The 12,749-nt window shown below is 38.4% G+C and overlaps 2 protein-coding genes across 51 annotated transcripts in view; both read left to right on the top strand.

Annotated features, from left to right (window-relative positions):
* sorbs2b (sorbin and SH3 domain containing 2b) overlaps positions 1–12,749 on the top strand; it is a 102,246-nt gene that overhangs the window by 55,966 nt on the left and 33,531 nt on the right. For 29 of the 50 annotated variants that reach the window (XM_073921970.1, XM_073921962.1, XM_073921955.1 and 26 more), the window contains 2 exons: positions 6,071–6,215; positions 11,432–11,574. In XM_073921970.1, the coding sequence (XP_073778071.1) occupies positions 6,071–6,215; positions 11,432–11,574 (288 nt within the window). Of the gene's footprint in view, positions 1–1,219; positions 1,490–3,723; positions 4,021–6,070; positions 6,216–11,431; positions 11,575–12,749 lie in introns of all 50 variants that reach the window. The other 21 variants (XM_073921942.1, XM_017359127.4, XM_073921926.1 and 18 more) reach the window with 2 other exon arrangements.
* On the top strand, positions 6,647–10,226 carry LOC141377531 (uncharacterized). Its single transcript, XM_073921971.1, has 2 exons — positions 6,647–7,160; positions 7,242–10,226. Exons 1-2 carry the CDS (start codon positions 6,713–6,715, stop codon positions 9,242–9,244), a joined length of 2,451 nt encoding a protein of 816 aa, XP_073778072.1. The 5' UTR covers positions 6,647–6,712; the 3' UTR covers positions 9,245–10,226.

The following is a 12,749-nucleotide window of genomic DNA, read 5'->3' as shown; positions in this document are numbered from 1 at the left end:
ACAGGCACCATGTTTCTATAATAACATGTAAAGATAACATAAGCTGTACATGAGCTGTATTTCAGCTTCATCCAAGTCTGTCTGTCACTGTGCTGTTTATCTGACATAACGTGGGAACGATGGGCGGGGAAAAGGAGAAGCGACTCATTTGGATTTAAAGCCACAGGATACAAAAACATCTACAACAGTTTCAGACACCAAAATGGTCAGATTCTAAAGGCTATAATAAATAATCTGATGTGTATTTTAAGATGAAAATTTACAGACACATTCTGGAGACACCAAAGGCCCATCTTACATCTTGCAAAAGGGGTCAAATAGGAGTCAGATTTTCTGATAAATAGTTTGATTGTTTGTTTATTTATTGTTTGTAACTAAATGTAGAATTAATGTTGATTTATACTGATCATTTACATGGACAAAAAACAAAATAAATTAATTTAAATAAATTTAAGCAGGAATTCAACAATTGCAAAATTCATAAAACCTCAAATATCAAATATTTCCCAAGTGCTGTGTAAGGAAAGAAAGGCAAATTTTTCATGAGAGTATGTAATAATTTATTACTTAATTTCAAGCATTCTTATTTCTAGTATTCGGGCTTAAAGTGAAAGGTGGTGAGCAAGTCATTAGACTACAGTAGCATAAACAGTATATACAGTATATACACACACACACACACACAGTTTATCATACAGTATATTTATTAAGGGGGCTAACAATATTGACCTTAGCAGTTTAAAATGTTTTAAAATATATATTTTTATTCCAACTATTGTAGAAGAAATAAAATAGAACAGGAAATACTGTGAAAAAAATGTCCTTGCTCTGTTAAACAGCACTTGGGAAATATTTGAAAAATACATTTTTACAGGCGAGTTAATAATATTATCTTTTGTATTTCATATATACAGTACATATACAACTGTTTTGTTTTGGAGTAAAACCTACCAACTACAACTGCATTGTCACTAAAAACTTCAATTTCCTTCCAGTTCCAGTGAAGTACTAAAGGAGCTTCTTTCCTATGCATTTGTACCAGATCTGTCTTGTCAATGTCACATAAGCAATTGAAAGACACTTTTCAGCAGAATTTGTCCCCCTTAAAACATTTTTCTATCAGAGTTTATTATTCAAGCCAGCCACATCCTCCACACTTTCTTATTTAGTGACGGAAGCAGCACCATCTAATACACCAATGCCCGCTCTCTTCAATCAGGCACAAGAGCAAAATGTCCATATCCTCAGTCTGATGCCCACACTGGACCAAATTTCAGGCTTTTCACAGCAGTCACACTTGCAACCTCCGTCAAGGGAGCTGGAGAGACACGTAGCTTCCCTCTCCATCCACATTCACCCGAGGCCTCAGATATCGGGACCCCGCACACAGGCAATGTCTTTGAGACCTCCCACCCCTCCTAAAAGGATGGACCGGCAGGATCGTGGTTCACACCAATGCCGTCCACTGCCATCTGCAGCCCCGCCAGTGGTACATGTCATAGATTACATATGCATTTACTCTATAACTCCCTCCTCTAGACAATACTGTGTTCTAGCAAACATGACTAATCTCGTTTCCCCATTTTGCTGATGTTCATTCAGGTTTATATTAGGGCTAGGCAAATATTAATTGCATCCAAAATAAAGGATGGTTTTAACATAAAGTATGTTTGTATTATATATATATTTATTATGTATATGTGATACACACACATACATGAAAACAGAACGTTACAAAATGGTTTTGTTACATAGATAATTACATTTATTTATAAATTGTATCATATACATATATTTCATATCTATATATACACTCACCGGCCACTTTATAAGGTACACCTTACTAGTACCGGGTTGGACCCACTTTTGCCTTCAGAACTGCCTTAGTCCTTCATGGCAAAGATTTAACAAGGTACTGGAAATTTTGGGTCCAAACTGACTTGACCGCATCACGCAGTTGCTGTAGATTAGTCGGCTGCACATCCATGATGCGAATCTCCCGTTCCACCACATCACAAAGGTGCTCTATTGGATTAAGGTCTGGTGACTGTGGAGGCCATTTGAGTACAGTGAACTCATTGTCATATCCAAGAATCTGAGATGATTCATGGTTTATGACATGGCGCGTTATCCTGCTGGAAGAAGCCATCAGAAGATGGGTGCACTGTGGTCATAAAGGGATGGACATGGTCAGCAACAATACTCAGGCAGGCTGTGGGGTTGAACTGATGCTCAATTGGTACTAATGGGCCCAGAGTGTACCAGGAAAATATTCCCCACACCATTACACCACCAGCCTAAACCGTTGATACAAGGCAGGATGGATCCATGCTTTCATGTTGTTGATGTCAAATTCTGACCCTACCATCTGAATGTCGCAGCAGAAATCGAGACTCATCAGACCAGGGAACGTTTTTCCCATATTTTATTTTGGTAAGCCTGTACGAATTGTAGCCTCAGTTTTCTGTCATTAGCTGACAGGCGTGGCACCCACTGTGGTCTTCTGCTGCTGTAGCCCATCCGCCTCAGGGTTCAACATGTTGTTAATTCAGAGATGCTCTTCTGCATACCTCGGTTGTAACAAGTGGTTATTTGAGTTACTGGTGCCCTTTTTATCAGCTCCAACCTGTTTGGTCATTCTTCTCTAACCTCTGGCATCAACAAGGCATTTGCACCCACAGAACTGCCGCTCATTGGATATTTTCTCTTTTTCGGATAATTCTCTGTGAACCCTAGATATGTTTGTGCATGAAAATCCCAGTAGATCAGCAATTTCTGAAATACTTGGGCTGTCTAAGCAACCATGCCATGTTCAAAGTCACTTAAATCACCTTTCTTCCCCGTTCTGTTGCTCGGTTTAAACTGCAGCAGATCGTCTTGACCATGTCTACATGCCTAAATGCATTGAGTTGCTGCCATGTGATTGGCTGATTAGAAATTTGAGTTAACGAGCAGTTGGACAGATGTACCTAATAAAGTGGCCGGTGGGTGTAAAAAAATTTCTTAAATGTATGCATGCATTTGTGCATTTGTATATGCATTATACATATACATACACACATATATTGTGTCAAAACAAACTTTTATTTTGAATGTAATTAATCACGATAAATCTTTTTTCAGCATTATATCACTCTCATGCATTATATCAAATCTCATTTTAAAAGCAACTGATTCTGTTCACATATTTGTAAGTTAAGTTTTTTTGTTAACACTTTAGTTTAGTTAACAATTCACAGTATTAACAAACCATTAACTAACACTGCTAGCTTTCTAATAAATTTGATAAAAGAATAATAAAATTAGCTGCTTATTAATAGTTAGTAAAGTAAAAGTTGGGTTGAGATTTTGGGTAGGATTAGGAATGCAGAATAAGATCATACTTTATAATTACTAATGAACAGTTATTATCTTAATAATAGACAGTTAATAAACCAGTAGTTTATAGCATAATTGTGATCTAAACAAAAGTGTCACCTTTTTCTTTTTAAATTTCTACAAGACAAAGGTGAATATAAAAATTAAAGTGTCACCATTATGATTGTCATGCAGGTCTGAGTGTTCTTTTTTAGGATTATGTGCATTAACATTTTGTTCTCATACATTTAACACCTTCATCCTTTCTAATGCACAGCCGCCAGCTTCATCACAACACTGCGTCTCTCCACCATGCTGTGCCAACTGCTAAATCTCATCTGTGCCACTCTGCTCTTTGTCATTCAGCCTGAGGTGCCAGTCCTCCTCAAACAGAGCTATCCTGGAACAGCACAGTCCCATAACCGGCTTAGACTCTCCCTCGATTTCATCAGACCTGAGACCTTTTCTCCAGCAGGCCCTCACTCCCCCGACCGCTGCTCATCCTGTACTCAGAGCGAAGCATCCACTGCAGTGCTGGAGGAGTTGAGGGCGTTTGGACTGGGCCCCGAGGGCGGCTCTCGTACCCCTTCACCAACACTCAGCCAGATGAGTGTTGTCACAGACAGCATGGGGTTACACTCCCCTGCAGCTAGCAACATTAATGTAACTATTCAACGACTACTGGACGCTCTTTTCTGTCTTACAGCTTCTAGTTTTTTCAAGAATTCCTCTTTTTCAATTTTAAAGGGGCCATATTCAACATTTGATTTTTAAATTATGATGATATTTTGTTGTTATATGATATATGGTTTTTATTATGCAATTCAGCTTCACAATCAATTGTTAGATAATTTTAATCAAATCTCAAACACGTATGCATACCTCTCAAACATGCATACTCTCCCTTTTTTTGTCAAGATTCTCCCGTATTTTACCATTCCATCCTGTTAACATCCTGTTTCACTGTCCCGTGTTTTTAATATTTTTATGAAAAGTTAAATAGATTGGGGTGGTGGTGGGGGGTTGGGTTGGTGGACTAGGGGGCACTTTTCATTTTTGTTTTTACAGGGCACTTTTTTCCAAGAGGAAAAAGGGCACGTGCACTGCACAGGTTGAACCCAATCTGTGCATGTGCCTGATGGCTGCATTCACTTCAGTTAAATTAAAGCTGAGACTGCATATCTCAGTAGCTATGTTCCCATCCAAAAATGCGAATAAACTTTATGCGCAAAACTGGATAATTGCATAAAAGAAGTGCGAATAAAAGCAGTGCTTCCATCAAAGTGAACAAAACCATCACTTCCTGACTAACTGGCGCCAAAAATCAACAGTAAAAACATAATTTGCTGTGGTATGAGAAGCTGCGTCAATCTTTTCTTTGTTTAGTAAATGACTTGCACCTCAGAAGGCAATACTGACATGCAGTGAATGCGCGGTGGCGTTTGAAGGTGTCAGAGCCATTCTTTATTTGTAATACATTTATTTACATTACATTACATTACATATATACAATTAAAACACTCTTTGCAGTCATTTTGAAAGTTCTTCTGGGTAGATTTAAGGTTTTTTTTTTATTATTAATTTTTTTTATATATATATTTGATTCCTGATCTGGATGTAATGTTCGATTCCAATCGAGTCTGAAACTGCGTGATTGGGCCCGATTTCCAATCACGTGCTCGAATCTGGACATCCCTACAAAAAATACAGAATAGATTGCTTTCAAACAACAGCTAATAAGGACACTGAAGACTAGAGGATCTAGGTAGTCCACTTGACGCCAGGAGAGTGAGGTTTGCTTGCACAGTTCCCCCTAATGTAGTCCAATACACTCATTCAAGCAATTTTATTTACAGAACTAATGTAACCGGTCTGGTTCTACTCATCCCACTCCAATAGAAAACTGATATCCCCAGCGCTGGGTGCACATATTGTATGTAAAACAAAATATCACTGCAATGTGAAATTGTGCAGCTCTGGAATGCATCTCAAAAAACCATTTTCTCCAAAAATATTTTAAAAATACATTTTTATCGATCCCAATCTTTTAAATGACGTTTTTGTATTTGTATTGAACATGCACCAGAACTTTTTTCTTAGCTATTTGGTCATTTTCATAATATGTCCCCTTTAATTGTACAAATGCTTTCAAATTAAAAATTCTCCTTTCGTTTTTCCTGTCTCATTCTTATTTCTTTCTAAATGTATTGTTTCATTTCGATGGTTTCATTACACTTAATTTTAGTAGCTGGTTGAACAGATGCCAGAATCACTTGTCCAGTGTTCACATTTAACAGCTTCTGCCTTTCTTTTCACTGTAACATCTTGGGTTATAGCGATACTAATCACCTTTACATTTATAAACTGTTCATAGGGGTCTTGAGGGTCTTCACTAACACCTTTGGCATTCAGATCGTCGTGTTGTTGTGCTGCCTTTTTTTCAGTATGACACCATCTTTAGAAGCAGGAGAACATGGTTTAGTTGAGATTTCTTTTTATACTGCTCAATTTATGGCTCTCTTTGTATACTAACACTTGTCTATGTAGGTGGGCACTTTTTGTGCACTACGAGATTGTTGGGGTTTTGTTTTTATTGTTTGTTGTTCTGTTCTTTATCCAAAGTCATCTGAGACATAATAGTGCAATCTTAATGCTGTTTATTTATCCTAAAGATGGTTCTTCAGTTAATAGGGTTCTATGTTGTGTTATGCAGGGCCAGATGACTGTAAACGGTGGTCTGAGTGTGCCAGCAAGTCCTCGTAGTCACATCCAGAGACCCTTCTCTCCCTCAACATACCCTCCTCCTCCTTCACTGAGTCCCAGTATTACAGCAATGCAGCAGCAGGCTAGAACCACTGGTGAGTGCTGAAGCTGAATGCACACTTTCTTGTGCACGTGTGTGTGTGTGTGTGTATGATGTTCAGAATTTCATTATTGATTTCATCATTTGTAGAAGCTAAACTTTGAATTAGGTAGTTGCATATAATTTTGTAGCTAGTATAACCACAGCCACAGGTTGTATAACCTTATAAAATGTCTATAATATGAAACATATTCCTAAATAATGAATCAAAACCATATAGTGTGACTACATTAGTCAACACTTGAAGTGGATCAAATAAAGGTTTTCCAAATTGTCCAAAGTTTGACTCATGAACAACTGAGTCTATTAAGATTGTCCTTATGAATGAATCATAACTACAATGTGATCTGTGTAGTCTGATTTATGAACAAATGACTCTCAAAGACTCTTAAAGTCAGTCCTTTTGAGTGAATCACTTCACTCAAAGCACTTGAGTACTTTACTGTATTGTTTTACTTTACACCTATTTTTTGTTGTCAGTGCACTTTTATTATGTGTTTTCTAATTCCTGTTGTTACTAACACTCGCAAAACACGGGAGGTACGCTGCAGGCGTAATCCTCACAACCTTCGTTCAATACATGTATCTACTATTTCACAACTCTCTCTCTCCGTGGGCCTCTGGAACTGTCAATCAGCTGTTAACAAGGCTGATTTTATTACCTCCATAGCTACATATTCTGACTATAATCTCATGGCGCTAACTGAGACCTGGTTGAGGCCGGAGGACACTGCTACACATGCTACTCTTTCTGCTAATTTCTCTTTTTCCCACACTCCTCGTCAGACAGGGAGAGGGGGTGGGACTGGACTACTAATTTCCAAAGAATGGAAATTTACTCTGATACCGTCCCTGCCAACAATCAGCTCCTTTGAATTCCATGCAGTCACCATTATCCACCCCTTCTACATAAATGTGGTTGTCATCTACCGCCCACCAGGTAAATTAGGTCACTTCCTAGATGAACTGGATGTTCTTCTCTCATCTTTTTCTAATTTTGCCACTCCCTTATTGGTGCTAGGTGACTTCAACATTTACGTTGACAAACCGCAAGCTGCAGACTTTCAGACTTTGCTTGCCTCTTTTGACCTAAAAAGAGCACCTACTTCTGCTACCCACAAATCAGGTAATCAGCTAGACCTTATTTACACACGACACTGCTTCACTGATCAAACAATAGTAACTCCACTACAAATATCTGATCATTTCCTTCTGTCTCTCAACATCCACATTACTCCTGAGCCGCCACACACTCCAACACTGGTTACCTTTCGCAGAAACCTACGATCTCTCTCACCCAATAGACTATCCACCATTGTTTCAGACTCTCTTCCTCCATCTCGCAAACTCGCTGCACTTGATTCGAACAGTGCCACTAATACACTCTGCTCCACACTAGCATCATGTCTAGACCGATTATGTCCTCTTGCATCCAGGCCAGCCCGTGCCAGTCCTCCTGCACCCTGGCTCTCGGATGCTCTCCGTGAGCATCGCTCAAAACTTCGGGCTGCAGAGAGAATTTGGCGGAAAACTAAAAATCCTGCACATCTCTTAACATACCAAACTCTTCTGTCCTCTTTCTCAGCTGAGGTTACTTCTGCAAAGCAGACGTATTACCGTCTGAAAATCAACAATGCCACTAATCCTCGCCTACTTTTTAAAACATTTTCCTCCCTCCTCTATCCTCCTCCTCCACCCGCATCCTCCACACTTACTACTGATGACTTTGCTACATTCTTCTGCACCAAAACTGCAAAAATCAGTGCTCAATTTGCTGCACCTACAACAAACACGCAAGATACAACACCAACACCACACACACTCACCTCTTTTTCTCAGCTCTCTGAGTCTGAGGTGTCCAAACTTGTGCTATCTAGCCATGCAACCACCTGTCCACTCGATCCCATTCCCTCTCATCTCTTGCAAGCCATCTCTCCTGCAGTCATACCAACACTGACTCACATAATTAACACATCTCTTGACTCTGGTTTATTCCCCACTACATTTAAGCAGGCTAGGGTAACCCCACTGCTAAAGAAACCCACCCTGGACCATACGCTACTTGAAAACTACAGACCAGTATCCCTGCTTCCATTCATGGCCAAGATTCTGGAGAAAGTAGTGTTCAATCAAGTCCTGGACTTTCTTACTCAAAACAATCTCATGGACAACAAGCAATCCGGCTTTAAGAAAGGCCACTCAACTGAGACTGCCCTGCTCTCGGTCGTGGAGGATCTCAGACTGGCTAAAGCAGACTCTAAATCATCAGTCCTCATTTTGCTGGACTTGTCAGCTGCTTTTGACACTGTCAACCACCAGATCCTGCTATCTACGCTTGAGTCACTGGGCGTTGCGGGCACTGTTATACAATGGTTCAGATCTTACCTCTCTGACAGGTCATTCAGGGTGTCTTGGAGGGGAGAGGTGTCCAACCTACAGCATCTAAACACTGGGGTACCTCAAGGCTCTGTTCTTGGGCCACTTCTCTTCTCCATCTACACATCATCTCTAGGACCAGTCATCCAGAGACATGGATTCTCCTACCACTGCTATGCTGATGACACCCAGCTATACCTCTCTTTTTTTAATCCTGATGATCCCTCGGTTCCAGCTCGTATCTCAGCCTGCCTGTTGGATATTTCACACTGGATGAAAGATCATCATCTTCAGCTGAACCTCGCAAAAACGGAAATGCTTGTAGTTTCTGCCAACCCGACTCTACACCATAACTTTTCAATCCAGATGGATGGGGCAACCATTACTGCATCCAAAATGGTGAAAAGCCTTGGAGTAACGATTGATGACCAACTAAACTTCTCTGACCACATTTCTAGAACTGCTCGATCGTGCAGATTTGCACTCTATAACATCAGAAAGATCCGACCCTTCTTATCTGAACATGCAGCTCAACTCCTTGTTCAAGCTCTTGTTCTCTCCAAACTGGATTACTGCAACTCTCTACTAGCTGGGCTTCCAGCTAACTCTATCAAGCCTCTTCAACTGCTCCAGAATGCAGCAGCATGAGTTGTCTTCAATGAACCTAAACGAGCACATGTCACTCCGCTGCTAGTCCGTTTGCACTGGCTGCCAGTTGCTGCTCACATCAAATTCAAAACTCTGATGTTTGCCTACAAAGTGACTTCTGGCCTAGCACCTTCTTATCTGCACTCACTTCTGCAGATCTATGTGCCCTCCAGAAACTTGCGTTCTGTGAATGAACGTCGCCTCGTGGTTCCATCCCAAAGAGGGAAAAAATCACTTTCGCGAACGCTCACGCTCAATCTGCCCAGTTGGTGGAATGAACTCCCTAACTGCATCAGAACAGCAGAGTCACTCGCTATTTTCAAGAAACGACTAAAAACTCAACTATTTAGTCTCCACTTCACTTCCTAATCTGCAATTGCCTCTTTGAATATCACACTAATTGTACAAAAAAAAAAAAAAAAAAAAAAAAAAAAAAACTACTAACACTTCCCTTCTTAGACTTTACAGACCTGAAACTTGCCTTTAGTACTTATTCATTGTTGCTCTTAGTTGTGTAAATTGCTTCCTTGTCCTCATTTGTAAGTCGCTTTGGATAAAAGCGTCTGCTAAATGACTAAATGTAAATGTAATGTAATGTAAAATGTGAATCAAAAACACATACTTGATTCACAAACAAATTACTCCCGAAAGTACATTCAAAATATGAACAGCAAAGTATTATGCTAAAAAGCAGATCTTTTCTTGTTAATTTAAAACATACAGCTTGCCAAATGATTCATTAACAAATTGATTTTACAAACTAAAATTTTTTAGTGAGTCAAAAACATACAATGAGTTCAGTCTGATGACTCTTGCAAGACTTATTTGACTGATCTGTCCTTTTTATTAAGTGTTAACAAGGGTGTCTGATTCATTGACAAATGTCCAAAATTACTCAGTCCTTAATCAAGTTTTTTTTAGTCGATCAAAAATGATCAGTGCAGTCTGATTCCCAAATTAAATAAGGATAGTCTTTTTTTACACATACAAAAACATTTAATGTGATCGAAGCAGTCTGATCTGTGAATGAAATACTCTTACAAACCTGTCCTTTTGAATGATTCAGATGCATCAGATGAATCATTCAAATCTGATTTGAATGATTTGAATGATTCATTCAAATATACTATACTGTATAGTCCAGGGTCACTAAAGACCTGAACATGTAAAAATAATTCTCGAAATATTCATGCATTTATGTAAATATTAAATGAAGAATGGCCATATTTTTGCATTATTTTATAATTATTAAACAGACTTGTTTAAATTATTCCGCTTATGATTGCCACACCTAAAGAAATTGTTCATTGCTATAGGAAAGCTGTATTTCTGGACATTAATAAAAAAAGAGCCATACATTACAATTAGCATAATTAGACTTTCTTTAAGATAATTTTTAATAAAATAAATTTCTTTTAAGATTATTTTAGTTTTAGCAGAAATTAGTGAATGTTTAGAAATGTGTTGAAAAAAATCTTCTTTCTTTAAACAGAAATTGGGGAAAAATATTCAGGGATGCTAATAATTCTGACTTCAGCTGTAAATGGCCATTGCTGATGTAAAAGTAAATCTCAACATCCACCTGTTCATTTGTAAATATAAGCACAACCTAAATAGATGTCATAAGTGTTGCAGTAAAGCTGTGAAAATGCTCTCCCTGGACTGTGAGAAGTCACCAGTGAGATGTGCCAGGTTCTAATGAAGCACTAATGAGTATGAAAGCGTGACCTGACTGCAGTGCTGCTTACCGGCCGTGTGACACTAAGCGTATCCCAACCTGCTCCGCTCTGAATGCGCGCCCGCGATCTCTCTAATCCCAAGTGGCAAATGCCAGGGATTAAAGCTCCAGTCTGAACGGGGCTGAGGGAGGAGCTGAGACACTGGGATTAAAGTGTCTGTGTGCGTGAGGCTGGCCTTTGTCTCCGAATCAGAGCTCGTTTTGCTAGATTTCTCCCCAAAAGGGTTTCAGTCTGGATGGCCGTAGACCGGAGTGTGGAGTGTGGATTACTATTCTATGTCAGAATGCTGGAGTCAACATATTAATGGATTTTTTTCTCCTGAATTGGAATAACAGTTCCTGACCTGGCTGTATTTCACAGTTACAGACATGGGAATGTTGCTTAGCTCAAAGGGAATTACTAGAAACTCGCACACCCCCAAAAGCTGACCCTGCTTTCCTCCCATCAGCCTCCAGCACTCCAATCTACGCCAACGTGGATCCTCCTGCCCGAGCGCCGCATACTGACAGGAGAGAAACAGCAGGGAAAGCTCCGCACTATACTGGCATCGGTCCTGTGGATGAGTCTGGGATTCCCATAGCAATACGGACGGTGAGCGACTGTCATTCAGGAGTCTTTTTCTTTTGTTTTATATTGATGCTGTGTTGTTTAGAATAGATAGAATTATTTGCTACTATATTATATATTATTGTTAAGCACACAAGTAGCAAAATACAAAATTAAGGTGTTTTATAAAAAAAATTTATAAAGTATTTTATTATTTTGATGTTTTTTATTTTTAATTTGTTGACTTTCACTGTAAAAATGAAGAATTCCACACAATTAATTTGTTTTGGGACTATGTGAAGGAATTAAGTAAACTTATTAGTTTTTACAGATGTTTGTGGAAGAAACAAAACAAGTTGTCCTCAAAAAACTAAAGTATTTCAGCTCATTTTAAATAAGTTTAACTTAAATAAGTAAATTTGCAAATAGCAACATCATTTTTTTGAGTGTGTGATTTTTTTATCTTGACATTTCTATTTCAATTTTATGCTCACAACTTGTACTATACGTATAAACGTATTTTACAGCATTCTGGTTATGGAAATAGCATGAAATGAAATAATTTGCCAGTTTAATTATCATATAGAATGCCTAATTTGACAAAACAGCAGCTTATTTGCACTGTGCAATAGTTATAATTTACTCATATAGATTGATAGAAACAGCAAAAAATGCTTCTCTTACATAGAGCTCTTGTTTTTTTTGTTTGTTTTTTTTGTCCCAATATCTGCATATATATCCCTATAGACCAATCAATTCAATGTGGTTATGTGAATGGACCATGAACGTTTCCTGCTTGTTATCAAACTATTTCATAACTGTAACAAAAGACAATTTAATCATAACTTATTATTAACACAGCTATCATAACATTATTTATCAATATGTGGGTCTTTTTGGATTTTTGGAAGCTGTAGAAATTAAAAATGTAAAACAGGAAATGCTTTGGGACCACTGTTTTTGTTTACATGCATTAAAAGGGTCTGTATATTCTAATTCCAAAGCGAAAATGAGAATTGCAGTGTTTAACGTACCCCATTGGCAGATTATTTTGCTTTGTTTAAGAGAAAACTCACTTAATTTTGAGATATTATTCCTGAAAACAAGATCTTTTACTTGTCTATAAAAAAGTTCTTGATTTTAGAATTTGTGGGTATTTTCATTAGAAACAAGACAAAAACTAAAACAATAAAAATAAGAAATGTAATTTTTGCTCTGAA

Source organism: Danio rerio, chromosome 14, assembly GCF_049306965.1.
Source record: "Danio rerio strain Tuebingen ecotype United States chromosome 14, GRCz12tu, whole genome shotgun sequence".
NCBI lineage: Eukaryota > Metazoa > Chordata > Actinopteri > Cypriniformes > Danionidae > Danio > Danio rerio.
Note: the sequence above shows the minus strand (reverse complement) of the source record. Positions and strands in the feature narration are given on the sequence as shown.